The sequence below is a fragment of the Phaethon lepturus genome, unplaced genomic scaffold (genome assembly GCF_000687285.1).
Source record: "Phaethon lepturus isolate BGI_N335 unplaced genomic scaffold, ASM68728v1 scaffold15679, whole genome shotgun sequence".
In the NCBI taxonomy this organism is placed as follows: Eukaryota; Metazoa; Chordata; class Aves; order Phaethontiformes; family Phaethontidae; genus Phaethon; species Phaethon lepturus.
The window spans coordinates 906-22,362 of NW_010566689.1; the positions used below are offsets into that span (position 1 = coordinate 906).

General features: G+C 40.1%; 1 protein-coding gene across 1 annotated transcript in view; it reads left to right on the top strand.

The window, feature by feature from the left end:
* The first annotated feature begins 11,836 nt into the window (after nt 1–11,836).
* Nucleotides 11,837–21,457, top strand: part of CRIM1 (cysteine rich transmembrane BMP regulator 1 (chordin-like)) — a 177,076-nt gene continuing 167,455 nt past the window's right edge. Inside the window, exons 1-2 of the mRNA XM_010295556.1 lie at nt 11,837–11,951; nt 12,499–12,672. Coding sequence (XP_010293858.1) covers nt 11,837–11,951; nt 12,499–12,672 — 289 coding nt within the window. The remainder of the gene's footprint in view (nt 11,952–12,498; nt 12,673–21,457) is intronic.

Below are 21,457 nucleotides of genomic sequence, written 5' to 3' on the forward strand. Positions count from 1 at the left end.
GGTTAAAAGCTCTGTTGTTGGGCAATTAAAAATAGCCTGAAACGACTTTCAAGACCTTGGTTGAGACCGTGTTGCTGAATATATACATTGCTGTAGTCTCTCTCTGTTATTTTTAACATATATTGGAAGAGCTTTCTTAAATAGAAGAGTACAAGTTAAAAGGTACTTTAAAAATGTACCTGGTTTTGGATGAGTTTCTCCTTTTGCACGTTTTCAAGTAAAAGCTTGGCTTAAACAACTTCCCCCCCAGCCCTTTGATTAAAGGAACTAAAAGCCTGCAGTCATTAAATGCCTTAATGTTCCAACTCCCTTACTGTATCTCAGTACGGACGTCTCTGGCAGTTTAGGAGTATTTCATTCCTTTGAAGTGATGCAATCTGTACACTGCTGTAGTTCAACTCGTAACACGTCCCATCTACTGTTGAAAATAGTATGAAGCATTTGTTGGCAAGATTGCATTTCAGTTAGTGTTGTGGTTAGGAACTAGTTCCAGCTGTCCCTGTAGGAATAGTCAGGGAGATAACTTATCTATTTAATTTTCATTCTTGTAAATGAAAAGCAACTGAACTGAACTGTCAGGCTAATAAATAGTCCTGGAATACCTATTACTGAATTGTCAGGAAACTGCCTCATTCTAAGCAACAGAAGTAATTTGTTGCCCTTCATGGTGCCTGTTGTGCGCAAGGGGTGGCAGCAAGGAAGAAAGGGGACTTAATGTACTACCTCTGATCACAAAAATGAGGTTGATTAGCTCTAATTTTTGATCGCTGTGGCCTGAACAGTTGTGCAGTTTATGGGCACACGTGCAACAGGCTAGGCTGGTGATGCCTGATGGGTGAGTAGTACTAAGCCATGCCTTCATCCATTAATGGAATAAAGGCTACTTATTTTTTTTTTTTATCTTGTCTACTAGGAGTGCAGACCCTTTCCCAGCCCAGTTCAGGGAGGAGGAAATGGAAGTGACTTACAGAACTGTGTGAATAGAAATTGATGTTTTTACTCTCCTTCCTGCCTCTAGCCTTTTCTTTCACTGCAATTTTTTACACTGAAATGACCCCTACTGGCTACAGTTATAAGCATATTATTTTTTTTATCATTTTTGAAGCTTCAGCAGTGTCTTATTTTGGAGTATCAGCACATACTAGGCTTCAGAAAACTTTGGGAGTTGGAATTGCAGCAAGTAAAAATACTCGTCTTAATTTAGCATTAGTATTTAACGTACTTGGCATAAATGAACTCTGTAACACCTCTGTGGCATTTGTCACTGGTAGCCTCTCTTTCTGAAACTAGAAATGGAGTAGTCTTTGTTAAACCAGTGTCTGTTAATGAAATCTATTGCTGATTCTAGGTTCTTTTCTTCATCCTTCTAAAACCTGAAAGAAGTCCTTGTTCATCTCATCACCTTAACTATTCATATCTTTATGTAAGGCTCAATTTGTGGTATTATCCTGAAGTATGTAAATGCCCTTCCTGAATGCAGTTGTGTTCTTGGTAAAGAATAATTCTGAGGTCAGCTTCCCCCGGCACGGGAGGGTTCTCTTCCTGAGGGGCAATCTTGAGAGACTTTAAGCACTTCCAGCCTCTCTGTTGGCTTTACAGGGATGATGCTGTATTGGCCCAATGAGGCATCGAGAGCCTACAGCCCCTTCCAAACACTTCTAGCATTCAGAAATTTTGATCTTAGAGCAGAGACTGCACTTGCTGTCTGCCTTTGAAGGTTGACATAGAGCCACCCCCTAATTAGACTGGAGTTCTCCAGGAACACGTTAGCCTTGGCTTCTGCAGCAGTCCAGCTGGGCAGGCCTCCTGCCTTGTGGGGAATCGGAAAGCCTTGGAAAAGCTCTGCCAAGGAAATTCTGTTACTCTGTGAAGGCATTTCTTGTGATGACTCTTTTCTTGCCTCTCTTTCAACACTTCACTGATTTCTGGTGCTCTTAGATGAAGAGGCCTTGATTGCTTTGCTAAACTCTCTAAGGCAGAACAGTAGTATGTGAAATAATGCTGAAAATGAGCCTATATTTTAAACCGTGTAATAGAAACATAACTTGTGTGATACGTACTTGAAATGCAAAGTTAACAAAACCGCTAGTTTTACGGTGTCTTTAAGGTTCCTTTAAGAATATACTTCCATATGAGTTAGCCTCTAGGTAGTCATTGAAAGAATGTGTTTCTGCTCTGGTAGTTTACCAGTAACATGTAGTACTTTGCTTTGGATTCTTGTTTTGTTTTTGGTGGGGTTTGGGTTTTTGTGTGTGTGGGTACAGTTATTGTATTCTTTTTGCCTACTGTAGCTACTTTAAGACTCACCTTGCCTACTTGAGGCTCGTTTGCCTAGTGCGTAGCTTCTGAACTGGGGTTCCCTCAGGACCAGGAGAAAGCTGCTGTAGCCAATTTTAGGCAAGTATCAGGAAGTATGTGGGTTAATCCTCTGGGACGATGGTAGAAGCTTGACCTACTGTGGCTAGTCCTAGTCTCTTCTACTGAACTGTAGCTTTTTGGGAGCTTGGAGCATTACTGTCTGTCTGACTCCTTGTTGGGACAAGCTGGGAGAGCTTGGATGTTCCCACACAAAAACTCCTTTAAGCCTACTGTGAACTAACTGACCTCCCCTAGAAACATGTAATAGAGTATGAAGTGTAAGGGCACAGTACGTGGTATGTAACCAAAGCGCAGTGAAACTGGAGCAGATGAGAAGAAATGACATTTTGAAAACTTAGCTTTTTTTTCAAATTCGGAGGAGGAGACCTAAGCATTTTTTTGTTGTTTGGGCATTGGTTTACACATATGCTAATGGAGCTCTGTTCTGCTTTTCTGAAGCAAGAATGACTTGCTTACAGACTTGCTAGCATTTTTACTCCCAACTAGTGCTGCTGCCTGTAACTTCTGTAGCTAGCACCCTAGGGAGAACCTTGTTTTCAGTTGTTTCTGGTCCTGTGCTCTGTATCTAATGGGTCAATGGACCCAAAGACTGGAACATGATGCTTTGTCTCCAGACAGACTTCTATGCAACATGCTAACACGCTTGGCTTCTGGACTGCATCGTAGGCAAGACCCCTAAAGATCAGGTAGTATATTGTTTTGAGTTACTGAAGTTCAAGTGATTTAGAAGTTGCATGTGGGTAACCTAGTTGTTTATATCTGTTTGACTGGAACAGTGTTGCCCAAATTTCTTATCTTTTTGTTTGTTTGTTAGTTTTTTCTTACTCTGTTATGTAGTGAATGGCTGGGGAAATGTACAGATAGTTCTTACATCCATGTGGGTACAGAGAACTTCCTCCACTAAAATCAAGTGTTAGAACTGATGATCTAGTTGGGGACTTAATATTAAGTGGTGCACTGAATGATTGTTGGCATGAAGACAGTGAAAATACTTGGTTCAAATCTGTCAGCAATCTAGACTATTGGGTGCGTGAGGGGCATGGGGAGGGGAATGGAAAAATTATTCATGGTGTCAAAAAAAATTATCACAAAAATTACTGAACTTGTGAAACTGGAATGAGAAATAATTCTTTGGTGAATGCTCGGCTTCTGATATGCTAGTCTTGACCATATTTAACAATCCTCTTCCCGCATCCCCCAGAAAACACTTGCTAGGCACATGCTGACGATTTAAGCACAGGCTGGATAATTTGTAAGCTATTTCTGCTCTGACTTGTGTCAATGCCAAAATCTCAACATCAGTAAGAACATGCAACTTTGAGTGTGGCATGGAATTTGAATTGGATCAGGTGCTTATTTGACTTGGAAATGGTTTCCTCTCTGTTTCTGGGCATCATGTTTCGATTTTTAGATATCACTTGGTTCCAATATTTCAACAAAAGTTAAATGGAAAAGTCCAACAGATACGAGAAGGGCTACTGATGCAGGAATTTGTAGGTTTTTGCTGTTGTGCATCAGCATAGTTAGTTTAAAACTAGCAATCTCACCATGATAGGCTGAAGGGATATTGTATTTATTTTAATTTTTTTAAACCATTTGATCTCATATGACTGTATGTAATCTCCTCTGCTGATGTGAATTTCTCCTCGCAGAAAATGGTTATTTCATCAGGTTCCTCAAAATCATGCTGCTTTGTAAAGAGTATTTTTTTTAACTACCTTCAAACTTGTCAGTAATTTCTGCACCCCTAGGCATGTTTGCTGTTTTAAGTACCCTCTAGCTGATTCAAGAGTACTTGCATAATTTAACTTTTTGCATAGTATTTAGTCAACCAAAATTTCATTTGACTGACAGGCATATGATGCAATAATTAATCCATTAATATGGTTAAAAAATGACGCCTTCTTTCCCTCCTTCTTTTGCAACCCCCTCAAGGATTCCTCATCTCAATGAGTAAAGTTTATAGCTCTTGCAGACAGGACCAAATGTTTCTCTATTTTAATGGATTAAACACTTTGTAGAAGTGACCTATTAAATGTCTCTTGTGACTTGTAAACTGCTTTCATTTGAGAATGCCTTTAATCCACAGGGGCCCTAAAACTGGAAATGGTGAATTTAGGGTTTTGCCTGAGACTTCAGGTGACACAAGTTGTGTAGTTTGACAATATTATGTTTTAATTTTGCCTCTTGGTATGTATGCATGCACAGACTTTGGAAAATGGCTGATGCTTACATAGAAAGCTTATGTATATAGAGAAACTTACCATTATAAACTAAGATGGGAAGATAACTTTGTATAAAGGCTGTCTAGATTAAATTCCACACAAGCATAGGGATTAAAAGATGGTCCCTGAGGGAGCTCTAGTCTAAACAGACTAGTTTGGCTATGTTTGGAGGAAGTAAGCCCTTAGTAATGTATTGAGATGAATGGAAGCAGTTCACACCTTTACCAGAGGCAATATTCAGTCCCCAGCAGCTTTCACTGGGTATACTGGGTACTTAACTTCAGAATCTGCAAATCATGTTAACACCTTGTGGGTCATGAGTGTGCAAGTCATTCAGCAAGACAAGCAGGAGAGCATAAGGGTTATGGACAGGAGGAAAAGCACTGGCTCACAGGCACGCACCCATTCCCGTGTTCTTACTCATTTCCAAAACTTTAAGCCTTATATAGTGAGCTACCTTGATACTGGCAGACTTCAGATGTTTGTTTGTTGTTTTTTTTTTTTTTAGTTAGTGAAAAATCTAGCAAGTGTAATGTTTCTGAATCTGAGAGCGCCCACTCTGTTGGGTCACTTATCCTTGAAACAAATTAAACTTCAGGGTTTTTGCTATAGCCTATGTTGTGCTCCATTCAGGATTTTTTTTTTGAGAGGCTGGATGTGTGCGTGTGAAGGTGTTTCTTCCTCTCACTCATGGGCTGTTGGTAAAAAGCTGGGGTCATAGTGGTAATGGTATTACATGTGCTAACATAAAAAGTGCTGCTCTTCTAATAGAAAGACTCAAGTTGATGTCTGTCTCCAAGTTAGGTTTTAAAAAAAGGAAAAAGCCTTGACGCTAATTCTAAATCCAGGGTATGTAGAGTTTTTCCTGTAGTCTTCTGTGACTAAGGAATTGGGTGTAATTCCTCTGAAACATCCTGTAATTCTGGTGTTCAGTGATGCTGCATTAATGACTTGGGGGCGGGGGGGAAGTGGCAAAAGGCTTAGGATATCGGGCTTCCCCTGTTAGTGTGGACTGTTCTTGGTATAGGTTGCTTTATTCATAGCCCTGTTCCAGAATTTGTCTTGGACAAAACTTTTCCTACCCCTGTCAGCTTTGCTTCTGCTGAGCTGCTTCATCAAGCTGCCAGCCAGCTACTTGTTTGCAGTGAAGCTGGTGTGTGTTGCTTTACGTGCAGGCTTCTGAAGTGTGTGGGTGCAGTGTGCAACTTGAGGGGGAAAAAAAAAATAGTCATTTTAACCTCCTTTGGAAAATGGGTGTGAAGGTTTGTCCCTTTTCTGAGGCTTTAGCAATTTTTTTAAAAGAGTTTTCTAGAGCTGGAGGAAAAATCTGCTAGGACAGCTGAAACGCTGATGTCCATGCTCATTCTAATCAGGGGAGTACTGGCAGAGGCTGTGTGTGACCAATTAAACCCTGGGACACAGAGTAATATTTTCAGTCCGCTATTTACAAACAAGGTGTAGTTCTGGTCAGATTGAAATAACTTATTTGCAAGTCTCTTTTTCAGGTGCTTAAATCTCTAGGGGTCAGACTTCAAAACTAATTACTGTTTCAGACCATCTTTGGGGCAGAAGGCTATTGGAAATATTGTTCAGTCTTGTTGGGGGGAACCCTAATAGTGAAAGTCTTAAAAAACAAGCAAACAAAAAGCCAAACAAAAGAACAAAAAAAGCCCACTAAAAAACAAAAAAGAGGGGGTACCTGGGGAACTGAAATATTGCAGACAGTGTGGGCAAGGGAAGATTTAAACTTGAAATAGTTGTCCACATCACATGCTTCACTTAACGCTTCCATTTATCTCCTTGCTTTCCTCACTGCTTCTGTGGAGTTTCTGATAATTGAGTAGAAAGCTGGTTTGTTTAAATACTTTCTGCATTCCTTAGTATGAAATAACTGCCTGAGCTGCAGAGCTACTGCAGCGAAAATCTTACTCGCTGTATTGGGGATTTGATCACCTCAGGTACACACTCCAGTTCGAATAAGATGGAGCGAGCAGTCAAATTCGAGACAAGCCTTACATGTGTGGTGTTCCTGAGATAACTAAATGTTATAGTATGGTTTTGCTTTCTAGCTTTGACTAGAAATTTTATCAGGAGGTTGCAAAGCCCTTTTGTACTGACGTGCATTCCACATGAAGATTTGATCTTGGAAAGTGAACCCTTCCAAAAGGTGGAAAAACTGCTTTATCATAAAACTCTCAGCTGTGTGTCTTACCATAAAAGTTCCTGCCAGCTCTGGTCCCCGATTCACGACTTCACTGAAGGAATTACTTGTGAGGGTGGAGCAGATTGCAGTCAGTACATGAGCTCAAACTCACTTCAAGGCTAGCCTTCCCTTCTGCTGCTTTTCAAGGTCTGGGGCTGGGTTTCAAGCATTCTTTAGTGATGATTAGTCATTTCTATTGTTCAGCTCCTCCAAAACATGAATTTCCTTTCCATCATTCTCTTTTCCTGTTCAAAGAGAAGCCAAAGCTTACTGGCAAGAAGTATTTCCTTTTTTTATTTTAGAAAGTCTGTAGAATCCTTTCAGAGTCTCATACCATCTTAATGAATACCACTGATTTGAAAATGCTGTTGCGTATACCAGTGTGCTGGAGTGGCGGGGCTCAAACCTTGGGTCTGGTTTGGTGGAGAACCTTCTGAAAGGTTTTGCCCTCTTCCCAGAGGGCAGGACCAGCATCTGTAAGGATCACTTCTGTGTCACTGTGAAACCCGTTCTCTCTCCTCCTTCAAATGCAGGATTTGAAAGGATGCCAGAGTCTGTAAGATGTGACTTTGACTGTTCCATTTTTCAGATCAGCAGTGTATTTGATGGTCTCTTTGAGCATCCTGAGAACCTGCCTGTCAGGCTTTGAAAAGGCAGAAATAGCTGAGTAACATGCTGCAGTTAAATGTAAATTATGGGAGTTCACTCAATTCATTCCAGTTAAGTTTACCTCCTCCCTTGAACTCTAATTTAAGATCAATGTGGGTACAATGCTTATATATTAGGTTTTTATATTATATTTTATTTCATATTAGATACTTTAGTGGCCATTCCAGTGTGTTGCTCGCTGGTTTGAGGTGATGCATTTTCTTTATGATAAACAGTGAAGGAGAACACTATATCGTTTTCCAAACAATAGCTGATATTCATTAAATGTCCAGAAAGGCAGAGAAGGATTGGGGCACAAAAGAGAAGGTTCTGTGGTGGGCAGAAGTAATTGAGAACTTGAAGCAAGAGAAAGCAAAAAATTAAGCAATGGAGGAGGAGTCTCTGAAAAGGTCTTTCCTTGTACTTTTAACTTGCACCTGTTTTGAGATGATCCTTTGCATATGGAGACAATAAATGCATCTATAGTGAGCTAGTGTGCTTTAAAAATAAGATTCCAATGTGCTTCAGGTGAAGAAGACTTAAATGCTTCAATTGTGAGCATCACGCCTCACATGCTGCTGTGGTGCTGTGTTGTGAGTGTTGGTATGTAGGGTTTGGCACTGAATAAGTGATGGAATGCTGCTTATGAGAGACATTTCTCAGACTGTTTCCTGGACTGGACCTGTTGTTTAAAGACCTCTTGTTCAACTTGTTAATGCCTTAATCCTCTTCCCTGCTTTAGACGCATGCTATGACAGGACTTGGGAGTTCAGCAACCCAGAGCAGAACTTGAATTGTTAGCAAGCTCAAACGTTTGCTTTGCAGAAAGCAAGTGACTATGTGAATGGTGGAAGAAAACAAAAAAAGTTTGGAATTAACATGATGCCTCCCCTTCCATGGCTTCCTTATGATATGGAAGCACACTTAGAAGAATTTAAAAAAGTGTTTTGTCCAAGACTTAACTTTGGTCTTGGTAAATGCAGAACTGCTTCGTTGTCTGAAAAAGGAACTTGCCTGAATGAGTTGCAAAGAGTGGGCAACTGCATGTGGATGGAAATGATCTGAGTGAGTGACTTTCAAGCTATAGTTATCAGCCAGCTGGGAATGTTTGAACCACTTCTAGGTGTGTGTGTGCAAAAGGTAGTTGAGTAGCTATTTAACCACAGTTCAATGTCAACTCAGGACTGCTAAAAAGAGTGGCCCTTCCCTTTTTTGCCCTGATGTGATCATGCTAGTGCAATGAGGTTGTGGAAATCGCAGCTAAAATTAAGATCAGTTTGGATGAAAACTAACAGTTTGCTTGGGCTGCTCTTCAGCTGGCCTGTTTCTAAAAACTTAAGAATGTTAAACACCTACTTGATTTTTGTATTTTTAAGTCCTAGAAGTCAGCTAACGGACAGGATGCGCATTCTGAGGTTTGAGAGGCTCTTAGATTCTTACATTGGGGTTTTGTCAACCCTGCTTGCAGAGAAGTAAAGCATTCGCAAATGATTATATCTCAATTTCTTCCTTCCTATCATTGAGACTTTTGAGAAGTATGCATGAAAGAGCACTCTCCTGAAAAGGAAGCCATAGAGGAGGTCAAACAGAGCATGCAGGGAAGTGTTTGTGCTGCAATCTGGAATAGCTCAGGAACTGTCCCAGGTCTCCAAATCACTGGTGTGTAAAAGTTTGGTTTTTTTGAATAGTCCACAGGACATTATGATTTTGGGAATAATAGGGGCTAGGTTGTACGCTTCACAGAGCCTAGACTTTGCCTAAGACTTGTTTCCATTATCAATTGAGATATTGCTGACCTCTAAAGGAACAAGCGTTGCTGGGCTGGACTGCCATTTATCCGCATCAGGTGGAGCACTAGATGCCCTTGCATCAAGTAAATAAAGCTTTGAATCAAAGTGAGACACTGGATTCATCCTTTTAGCTCCTGCAGGTGCTTTCATGTGGTTGTACTTTTAATTCCAAGGAATTTTGTTCTGCCTATACTGATGTGACTTCTGAGGGTTCACCCTAAGTGATAAACGAGTATTCATTTAACAGGACCTTTAACTTCTGTTGATAAAAGGACAAAATCAACTAGGAAAAGGAGTCTTAAGCCTGCATGAAGGATCATGCTAGACTTTATATTGATTTACTAAACTAAAATAATCTTTTTTCTTGTTACATGTTTGCTCCTTCATTAAGGGAAATCTTGTTTCTAAATGAAACTGTGTGAAGAGCAGTCAGGTAAAAGACGTCCAGGCTAGAACAAACTGGATCTGCATTCTTCCTGTCAGAATGGGACTTTTCTTGTATTCACTCCGAGTAATGAAAAATACCTTGTTTCAAGATTTAGCATGTTAGATGTGTAGTCTGCAAATACTACTGAGGGACCCTCTGCCCTCTCCCCGGCGTGAGGCACTGAACACTTTGGGTGTATTGGGTCATGCGCTTCCTTTGCACCTCCTTTTCTGTTCCTGCCTGAAAAGCCGTGAGAGGTGGCAGGTGAGATACCAAACGCTAATCTGTCCTGGAAATCAGATATCGTGGGTAGTGCCACAGCGTGTGGTGCATCTGCCTCGAGACATTCTGCCCGAGTCAGCGATGGCTCCGCGTCGCACACCAGGTGGGCCTTGTGTGGGGAGCGGGGACTCGGCTGATCGCTCTGTCAGCCTTGAAAGGATCTAGGGCTGAAATACCACCAGGCAAAAACTCACAAGTACTCTGAACTGGTGTGCTGGAAAACCCAAAGTGTGCTGTTGTCGCACACTGTGCCCCACCTGTGCGCTGCGCTGGTCTGCTGAGGCTGGTGGGTAGAGCAGCTCTGGGGAGCTGGGGGCAAGGGTGGGCTGCCCCACGGGCCCCGTGGCGGGCGAAGCTCCTGGCCTGTACACAGTGGTAGGGGAGAAGAGCTTGTGTGTCAGAAACAAGGAGCAATTCAAACCGTTTTCTTAAGATCATGGAATAGACCGATCTGGGTGAAGCTGTGGTCCCTGTGGCTACAGAATTTGAAACGCCAAATCTTGGAGCGTAGCTATAGCCCCTTTTGTTCTTGTAATTACGTGGATTACTGCTGCGATTTGTAAAATACAAATTGTCCAGGCTGCATTCCGGCTTCTCAAAAACAGGATGTATTATTGTTCTCCAAATTCTCATTACTTTTTATTTTGTGGTGTGGTTTTTTTTTTTTTTTTGTTTTTCTCCCTCAGCATGTATGGCCTCCTCACGATGAAAATGTCTCAAGCATTACTGAAGTGGCATCTTCTCTTGAAAGAATTTTAATAGTTTCTCTCCAGGAACTTCTACACTTCCTTTGACTTTTATTGATACAGTTGTTGTATGGCATGATAGGTTAACTTTGACTAAAAAAAATTAAAAAAAGACAAATTACTTCCTGGGGTTAATGACTACTCTTCCTTTGCTATTTTTATGGAGTAGAAGAGCCATCAGGTTCCCATGGAGGTTCCCTTGTTCATGTCTAAAATTGACTTAGTTGTTTATTCAGTGCTTTGTGTCAGCAGGGTACTTTGCTGACTTATAACAGAAAGCAAGCAGTTGGTTGTACAGGGAGAAACGTATCTGTGAGAATCTGCTGTGACACTTGCTGTAGATCAAGCGCAGTACGTAACTGGTAAACAGCTCTTTCTGGGTGTTGGTTGTTTTTTGCCCAAGAGAGGGAAGACTGCAGGTGAGCAGATATTCTGCGTGTTTCTGTGAGTGGACAGTACTTGCATGTTAGCTTCACTATGTGTGTGTGTGTATATACTGTTATTTACTATCAGTTTTAAGACCTCTGAGTGCCAAACTACCAAATGACAAACAGTTCATATTTGGCTACAGCCTCCCATACTGGAGGACAGCTTCTGATCAGCCACAGCAGCAAAACCCACCCTTCATAGCTGGAAGATGTCTTAACTTTTTTGAAATGTTTCTTGGCAGGATGTGTATTAGAAGCTTGCTTGTTGATAGTATATACAATTGGGGTGAACTACTAGAAGGCACAATGTCAAAGCTGCTGTGAAGTATAAGGATGTAAAGATTGAAAATAGGTATTTGTTCCTTTTGTCATTACTAGAAGTCAGTGGACTGTGTGACTATTGTGTAATACTTGTTTTGGTAGATGGACAAGGTTGCAAAATGATCTTCACTATTCTGTAGCAAAGAATACCTAATGCCTAGTTTATTTTCTTCAGCCTTGCATAAAAAGCATGTATCTTGCTTAAACTTCTGAGACGGTGGGATGTTACTGTATGTGCACTTGACCTGAGGAAAATGAGATTTCTTTAGGACTGGTAATCTTGGTGGAACTCGATTGACTGGTTTTATCGCTTCTTGGAGGAAAAAAACAAATCTTGTTGCATGTAGTCTCCTTCTAAAAGGAAAATGAGCAGTTGTAGAGTGGAATATGAGTTATGCACATTTGATGAGACTGATTCAAGAGGAGCAGAATTATTTGAGCAGAGAGACTCATTCTAGCCCAACTATCCCCCTGCCCCTTGACAGCAAGGAGCGTGATGTGCGTGAGTAATTCTCCTGGAGTATGTATGGTAATCCAGGAGTGCTGGGAAACTCACTTTTGATCATATTACAGAATCAAAGGCCTGACATTTTGTCATAAAAAACGTGGAGTGAATTCTATATGATGTATTTTTTAATTGGGTTTAAAAATGCTCTCTTTCTGACTCAATTTTGACTTTTAGAACAGCTGCAGATTCTGTCCAACATTCTCACTTCCATGATAAATATAACTTTTACAGATACTTGAAGTTATTTCGGTTAGAGTAGTTCTCACTGGTATTACCGCTATACATTTCCCCGAGACATCATAGTTTTTCATGCAGATGGAAGTAAACAATGCCAGTAGCTATAGCAAAATGGGCAATAGAACAGCCGCAAAACATTGTATTTGTCAAATCCCACAGTTTAGATTAATCAATTTTTTTAATCTGTTATCTTCTGTGTAGCACTATGTTGAACTTGAAGTGAATCGCACCCAACTCCAAAGCAGCTGAATTCATATACTGCAGCTGAAATCCAATAGTGAGTGAGTTTGTTTGTTTATTTTAGATGAAAACTGGGATGATGATCAGCTTCTTGGATTTGAACCGTGCAATGAAAACCTTATAACAGGTTGTAACATAATCAACGGGAAATGCGAATGTGACACCATTCGGACCTGTAATAATCCGTTTGAATTTCCAAGCCGGGATACTTGCCTGTCGGCGTTAAAAAGGATTGAAGGTAAGCACTTGTCTTCAGTAATTCAGAGTTAGTAATTTTTCTGTGCGTTTGATGAAAAACTAGGGCCTAGTTTAATATGTATTAGGATTACTTGGATAGTTTCAGATACCTGTGGTCTTGTACTTTTCAGAAGATAGTTGTATGTTTTAAAGGATGATAGGACTTCAGTAAGCTTGGCCTCCCAAATGTGTAGGCTTAAGAACGGAAGAAGGGAGTGCTTTGTGTGTTATGATGTTTGCAGATTTTAAGACTAAAACCGTTCTGTTTATAGTTCACGGTAGCTACCTTTGTGTATCTTTAGCCGTAGAGCAGTGTGGAAAAATCTCTTTAGATGTATTGATGTGACTGAACCATGAATAAACACAGTGGACTTTAATAGTGAAAGCATAGAAAAATGAGTTGTTGTTGATTATACTTGTATTTTTTCTTATATAAATGCATGAATTGCTATTTTCTTTAGATTTATGTAATACAGTATTACTTTAATTTTCATACTTTTCAGTTTCTGTGTTCCTTTGATTAGACTTGCGTTAGGCCACATGCTTATGCTTCTGCACACATACGCGATTTTTTTTAGGGTTTTTTTTGTTGTTGCTTATGGCTGAACTGGAAATGAGTTCCCTCAAATACATCCAGCTGGAATTAAATTCCCATGGTGTATTTCTAGGATTGTTTTGAAAAGCTATCAAAGGTTTGATCTCACGCCTTTTCTATGATGCTGTAATTACTGCTTACTTCCCGAAGTGTACAGGAACATGCAAAAGTTGATTAGTGTTGTGAACCTGCTTAGTTAGTAAGCTTTAAACCAATGTTTAAAGTCATATTGCAAAAGTCAATGTATTTATAAGGCTACTAACCGTATTTAAAGTTAATATCTTTGAGTTAAGGAAGTGTGATCTGATGTCATCTGTCATATTCCTTTTGTGATAAGAAAATTGGTTTTGAACTACAGACTTTAAACAAGGAAATCTTGTGAAAAAAATGTAGTTGACAAACGTTCATTATCATTGGTCATGATGTTGGTCACTACAGGCATACAAGTGCTTTGTGTGGGGTTTTTTTTTTTTTTCAATTTTGTAACTCTAGGAAGAGGAGAGGCACAACCTTTGGCCTTTTGTTTGTTGTTGTAGTAGTGGGCAGTAGTCTATACGGGTTCTTAAGTAACCTTACTCACCACTTCTTTTTTTAACTTGTGAATGTGTGACTAATTCTGTAGTAGTTCAGCAGGACTCCTGTTGTCAGGACAATGGATCATGGGTTTAACTTGCTAAGAAAATCTGCTATGGGATGCCTTTTTGTTTTTTGCAGACTCACAAGAAATGGACTTAGTTTGTGGAACGGCATAGCTAAAGCAGGTTCATTCTTTGAGTAGCTTGCCTTCAGCAGCCTCTTGTTTTGGCTAAATTCCCATTTTAAAAAGAGCAGCATTTTAATCTTAGCCATGAGGTAACAATATTCTGCACGTAAATTGTCTGGTATGATAGCGGCAGTGCAGTTGTTTTTCAGAGGTGTAATTTTTTTTGTTTGTTTTCTTGGTTTCATTTCGTTTGTTGGGGAGTGGGGAGGGTGTTCTTCCAAAGCCTTAGACTATAGGACACCAGTAGAAGGGTTTAGGACCTGTTGATTTTTAGTCCTTCACAGATAGGAAGAATAATCGATACAAGTGATGAAACAACAGTACCCTGAAATACAAGATATCTGGCAGTTATAACCTGAGTGTTGTAATAGTCCAGGCTTTACTCATCAGAATATGAATTTGCATTTGCATCCTCAGACTATCAAACCCTACCACTGAGGAGTGCTTGAAGTTAAATCCATCTGTATTTCCTAATAGAAGGGCAGAAGTCATAGTGTAAATGATTTGCCTGCGTTTGACAGCTGTTATCAGTGAAATCTGCCTACTGTGTTTTGCACTCTAAATGCTTAGTCCCACTTTCTCTAGGATTGGGAACTGATGTTAGCTGCTTATGGAGGTTGTTCCTTCAAATGTATTACTACTTCTTTCGGTAATTGAAATGTATGCTTCATCCTGTACCTAAGCTAATGAAAAAGAAAAGTAACTTCTTTCCCCTTGCGCTTGCCACATCCTGGTTTGGTAAGCAAGCCAAGTCTCTTGGGTAGAATGGGACGGCCGCTTTGGCGTGTGTCAGCCAGCATTTGCTGTTTGACTATTTCAGACAGAACAGAATCTGCTGCCATGGAAAGTGGCACCAAGAGATGGTAGTCAACTTCCCTCTTCTCACCACACTTGATACAGATAAATACTCAGTGTGATTAAAAAGACTTGACTTAAGCACCTGAATGATGGATACACCATAATCAGAGTTTCTGAAGTTAAAGAAGTGCCATGTAAGCAGCTAATTCCATGTGCTCTCTACTTTGAGGATACTTAGTAAACAATTAAGAATGTTTTGTGTGGTTCAGTGACATGTGTCACTCTGAGATTTTTTTTTTTATATTCATTATAAGTTTGTGTATCATTCACATGTTGATGAACTTCCATAACACAACTGAGGCAAGGGAAGATATTTAAGCCCATCCTGCTGAGGGGAAAATGGGTCAGGTAACTTTTTTCCTTCTAATTATGGAGGTAATTAGGAAGGGGGAAGGACCTATCAAGTGTAGTACTGTTCTTAAATTATTTCAGCTGTGCCTTTATAAGTCTACAGAATGTTTGACCAATTGTAACCTAGAAAATCAGTAATATGCAATGGCATCGAGAGAAATTCTGGCTCAAGCAATTACATTAAACTTGCATAGCTATGACAAGTTATCTCAGGCTGTGTAAATTAATTTAACTGAAGACCCGTGTCTCAGTTTCCTGAGCAGTTGAGGCAAGGGTATTATAGAGGCCAGTGGTGCTAGATCAGTTTGCTTTGCTTGTTCTGGTTAAAACGAGTTCTGTGGCTTTTCTTTTTCTTTTCTCTGTTCTTTCCTTTTGTCTTGTTAGAAATTTTTTTGTTGTTTCCTTGAAAGAAGAAGGAAGGGTGCAGTTAGACTGTCCCAGCCATACTAAGTATACATAGGTCCATGGACAGGAGATGCTGGTGCTAATGCATAGCATTAGCGGTAGTTGCCAGCCGTATCAACCTGTATGGCTCACTGAAAGCTGCCTTTGCTTGCAGATGTGGAATCTGTTCCATAAATATGACCTGGCAAATAACAAGTGGTGAGTCAAAATCTGGAGTCCCATTTCCAGATATGAATGTGTATGTACTAAGGGGTCGGGGCTTTTGCAGATACCTTAGTTTCTTGTGTCTTTTTGTACTTGTACCTTCCCTTTCAAGTGCACCTCTAGTTGTCTTCTGGTTTTTATGTAGTTTGTCTTATACTTGAGACCACACACAGCCTGCAAAGCTTCCCATCTGGGCTTGATGTCAGTTCTAGCTTGCTTACTCAGCTAACCCAAAGTTTTCTCTTGTTACCTTCATATAGCATCTTTCCTTCCCTATTGGCTCGTGTCTGCCTGCCTTCCTGGGCTCTTCATACTTCTTTCTACCTTTACCTTTCCCTGCCTCCTTTTCTTGCTTTGTTTGCCTACCTATTTCATAGTTTGCACCCCAGTTCACTTAAAGCCACATGAAACTTAAAGCCAAATAAAACTATCTGTCCTTCCTTCCCAAAATCAGGCTGCATGGGCTCTACTGTCACATTGCTTGGATGTCATTGACAGGGCCTGAAAGTCATGTTCTTTATTTTGCCTCCCAAAGTCTTGCTCTGCCCTGAGCTGGGGAAGCCTGTAATAATGAGAATTTGTTTTAATCACTACTCAAATCTATGTAACTTCTGTAGAGGTGCTGGTGTCTATTTGCAAGCAAGTACTGAGAGGCTAATGTTGGGGTCTCAATAATACAGGTACTGAGGGCAGTTGTTACCCCACCTCATGCCCTTGTTTTCCTGGAAAACAGTAGGATTAGGTACATTTGAAAGGATTGGTAGCTAACTTCTAACTAATTTTTGTGTAGACATGCTGCAAATGTTCAAGGACTTGTTACTTGAGTAGATTATATAGCACAAAGCACATTTATGCCTTAGAGGTCTCCCAACTCTATTGCTGGGCTTAAAGGGCCTGCTTCTCTGCATGGAGCATTAGTGACTTTTCATATAGAAGGTTTGTATAGAGGTCATGAACCATCCTACTGTGAGGAAATGCATACATTTGGGGCTAGAAAGAAAACTGTCTGGAAGAAATATCACATGCCTAAATAATAATAGATTCCTGTGCTGGGGTGGTTTTTTTTGATTGTTTAAAATGCTTTTGCTTTTGGTTATTGTCTTGATGAGTGCCTGCTCTGATATGGTTCAGGAAATCCTGTGTTCTTGAGCTTAGAAAGCTTGTTTCTATTCAGGAGACTGCTAATGATGACAGCTTGGTTGAACTTGGCTGCTGGAGTGGACTCTGGAAAATATAGCCAGAGGTTAAAAAGTGATGGCATGCCATCTGTCTGCTGAGCCACGGTAACAGGCAGAAGTCTAGTAAGCTACATCTATATATTCTTGCAGTTATGTTCTGCTAAGAATTAGCTGCAGATGGTACAAGAAGGTTCTTCAGACTTTGTGTGAGACAGACGATTGGGGGTGAGGGAAGTGAAAGAGGAAGTAATTTTTTTTTCGTCAAGATAGCGTTGTAGGGCATTGGTAGGTAGTAGCATTGAAAACTTGTTGTGTAGTGCTAGTCCAATTACCTCAAAATCTTGCCCAGCACGTATGAAGAGTCACTAGGAAGTCAGTATCTGAAGTGAACTGTCCTCAGTACTTTCAAAGACTTATTCCAGTTCTGGGGATCTTCTTCTTTCTCTCTATGTTGGGCTCTGGTAGCAGTTCAGATAGTCCAGCACAGTTTTAAAGAATGGGAACCTAAGGATGGTCTTGAGCCTGTTCCTCCTTCTGCACCAGAGCACGTCAGGATCTGTGCTCTTGTTATGCTGCCTTCCACAGGCAGCTCGCCTTGCAGCCTTCCCCCTTCAGGGGAGCGGTAGGTCTTTGGAATGATAACTTGCTTCTTAAAAAAATGTTTCCTGGTAGAACAGCTGTCTCCTATTCCCTCTGGGAAGTGGGGGGAAAGTTGTGGGTCAGAGGCTATGGAGAGCATAAGTGCCACCAGCCATAGCAAAGGTCGTGGTTTTGTGCCTCTCAGGTTCTCTCAATGTGCATTTGAGCTCTAAGAGGAGAAACCAATTGACTTTCTTTATCAGTTCATACTCCACCAAAAGCATAAGCATTTTCCATGTAAAAATTAAGCCCAGCCTTTATTCAGAATATATGTGAAGGATAAATGTTGTACATTTTTTGATGAAGAATGCGATTAATGCTTTGGGTAAATGAACACCCTTCACTTGCATCTCTCTGTGCAAGTAAAACCTGTTGCTGATACTAAGTTATTGAAACTCTTATTTTAAGAGTTGCTTCTTGGTCACCTGGCTTGCACTTTTTTAAGCTGTTCACTGCTGTCCTTCATAGGTGAAAGGAAAAGGCCTTTTAAGTTGCTGGTATCTATTAAGCTGGCTTATTGCAACACACTCCTTGCATTCCATTATTTTTACATGTAACTGAATAACTTTATACTGGCAAATGTTGCAATACCTGTTAGACCAGTCCTGGAATAACAAATATGAGAAGGTAATTTTATTCTGAATGCTTGTTTGGTTGTTGTTAAGTCTGATTTTGTGTTAAACTTCACTTGTGTGGTCTTAATGGCTGCAGCTATGATGAAAAACTAGAACAGAATAAATCCAGCCTTATGCTGAATTGTCAGGCAAGGAGGGGAGTGAAATATTTTAAATGTGCCTAATCTGATATACTTTCCACTCCTCGCATAACAATTAGCGTATGTTTTTTTCTCAAATAACTGAACTTTGAAGATTGACGTGTATTTGCAATAAGGAATGCAGTTGAGGCAACGGTCCAGATTTTACCCTTGAACATGCTTGTGAGAGCCAAGTAAATGCATTTGAAGGCAAAAATCTCACATGAAACATGGAGGAAAATAGCAGTATAGCTTTTGGGCTTTCTCTCTGAAAGCAGAGATACAGAAGGAAGAACCATTTGATGTGGAAATAATACAGATTAGGAATACTGATATAAACTTAAATACACAAAGAAATCTTCCAAGAACTGAAAGGGAGAAGAGCTCACCCGTTAACTGATAAGAGGGTCTTGTGACAGTGGCACATTTGGCAGTGCAGTTGCCTTCACAGCACAACAGAGCAGTGTTAAATTTGCAGGACTTGTCACTTTTCTGACTCTAGCTCCTCAGAGAACTGTTCCCTGATCAAAGAAATATGATCTTTTTCCTAATGTATGGGCTCTTTTGGCGTGTCCTATTTTTAAGATGAGTTGTCACACAGAACATCTGTGCCATGAAATTTCAAGCTAACAGTGAGAAAACCTTGCAGAAGTTTCAGAAAGATATCAAAAGGGAAAACTGACTTTAATATTTCTGTATTGATGTGGCTGGATACCTAATTTCAGGCTTAATTGGGTTATAAATAATGCTGTTTATGTTAATGGGAGAAAAACTGCATTGCAGAAACTGTTAGGACGGCAGATTGAAGAAAGAACTCAAAACTGAGCAGCTGGTTAAAAAACCCCTGAAAGCGTTAGCATCACAGAAATGACTTACAATTGTAACTAATACTGTATCTCTACACTTCTATTTTTTTATTTGCTATTTTATGTAAATATGTGGTGTCTCTACTATGTAATAACGAAGCGTATTTTCCTTTTGTGCTGTGCTTGCTCATGCGAGCTGCTGTACAGACGCCGCCCTTGCCTTTCCTTCTTCTACATCCATATCCCTTGGGTATATAATGCTTATGGAGAGGGTAGTGGATCTTCAATTTGTGACACTTCAGTTTCCTTCAAACTTGCAGTTTCCGAGATTGCTGTGGACAGAAGCGTAACCTTAACTGTAGGCCTTGGGATAGGACTGTGTGACAAACGCATCCTAAAAAGCTAGCAATCGGGTATGGATGGTCAAAAGCATGGTGGTTCCTAGAGGCAAAGGAGCATTCTTCTTGCCTTTTTCTGTTTCAGATGCTTACCTGCACTCATCTGAAACTGAATACAAGATAACTTATTGTACCTGGAGCCTCTATAAGAGAAGGAAAAAACAGGACAGGTATCTTACAGCTGGTAAGATCTTGCTTTTGATAAGTTTAGTGCCTTCCAAACGTTCTTTTCCATGTTGGCAAGTAGGCTGTGCTGAAGTATGTCCTACTTTAACTGTAGTGGCAACTTACAGGTTTTAACAAATGCTTGACCTTAACTTCTGCTAAAGTTGGGCAAGAGAGAGAAAAGGGAGCAGGTCACTTTTAGAAGAACGCTTCCAGATCCACTGTTGATTTTAAGGATCAAAAGTTATCTACACGTGACAGAAGAGACCTGAGCAAAGATCTCGAATTGAACGGTGTGTAAACATTAGCCTAAGGTTGCATACTAGCAGGAAGCTATATTCTTATGGCACTTGGTGTGCTGGGTCACAGGTTGTCTTTTGACAGGGCAAGTCTTGTTCGGATATATGCAGTGTTGATGCTGACAGAGATAACTGAGTGTTGGATGAACGTATCCGGTGGTAGTGGTATCAGTGATGTACTGGTCAATATGACTATTTCAATACAATGGTTATGCCTTTATAAATAATGAGGAGCAATTTTTTGGAAAATAAAGTTGTTGTCTTTGATCACCTACAGTACACTTCACAATTGCCTCTTTTAAAGAATGATATACCAACATTTTGTAATTTTGAATGGTTGTGTAGCAAGGTGACAAACTGGTTTAGCTTTTGTCTCCAAATTTAGGCCTTGAAGTTTTGTTGTTGGTTTTGGTTGGGTTTTTTTGTGAATAGAACAAACACTATGCAGCTTCCCCAGCATCAGACTAACTTTTCTGTGCAATACAATGAAGCATTACGAGCAGAATGTTTGTCTCTAAGATGGATGGATGGAGACTAGAGTCAAAGCAAGATCCTGTGAACCAGTTGGGTTTTGGAGAAACTTCGGTGAAGTTGGATAATCCTTTTCAGAGGGTGGAAGGTGGGAAAGGAGGAAAAGAGCAGTTTTTCTGGAAAACTTCCATTGGCTGTACTTCAGAACAGGCTGCAGATAGGATGCTTAATAAGCTTGGTTTGCCCCGGCAGCTTTTCAGTAGAGCAAGGATACTTATATAACTGTTCCAACTATACCCTTTTCAAGATGCATGAGAATTTAACTCATTCAAGGCTTTCCAACTTAAACATTCCAAAAATGTGTATGAGCCTTTTTTAATCCGTGTTCACTACTAGAAGATGACACAATTCTTCTGCTGATATACAAAAGCACTTGCTAATTAACCATAATAGAAGATGTATCTATCAAATAATTTGCAAATGTAAAACTTTTGCTCTGTAAGAAAGCAAAATGATTAATATTTGCAATGGAATTGTGATATTAGTGTGAATAAAAACCGCAAAATTATTCCCCTACCAAAAATGTTGGCTGGTTTGGGGTTCTTTGTTTGTGGTTTGGTTTTTTGGGGTTTTTGTTGTTGTTTTTTTTGTTTGTTTGTTTTTGTTTTTTGTTTTTGTTTGTTTTTTTTTTAATTATAATAATATTTAGTGTTTTGTGCATTGACTTATCAAATATGGGACTGGACATGCCTTTTCACTGTTGTTTTTTCTGTGGTGGTAAATACAGGGGAGTTTTAATTGCTGGTCAAACTTTTGGGGTCTGACTGAGCTCCTGCCCCCATCATCTTCAACCCAAGGTTCCTCCTATCACTGCTGCCAACAGTGGTGCTGATCTGCAGG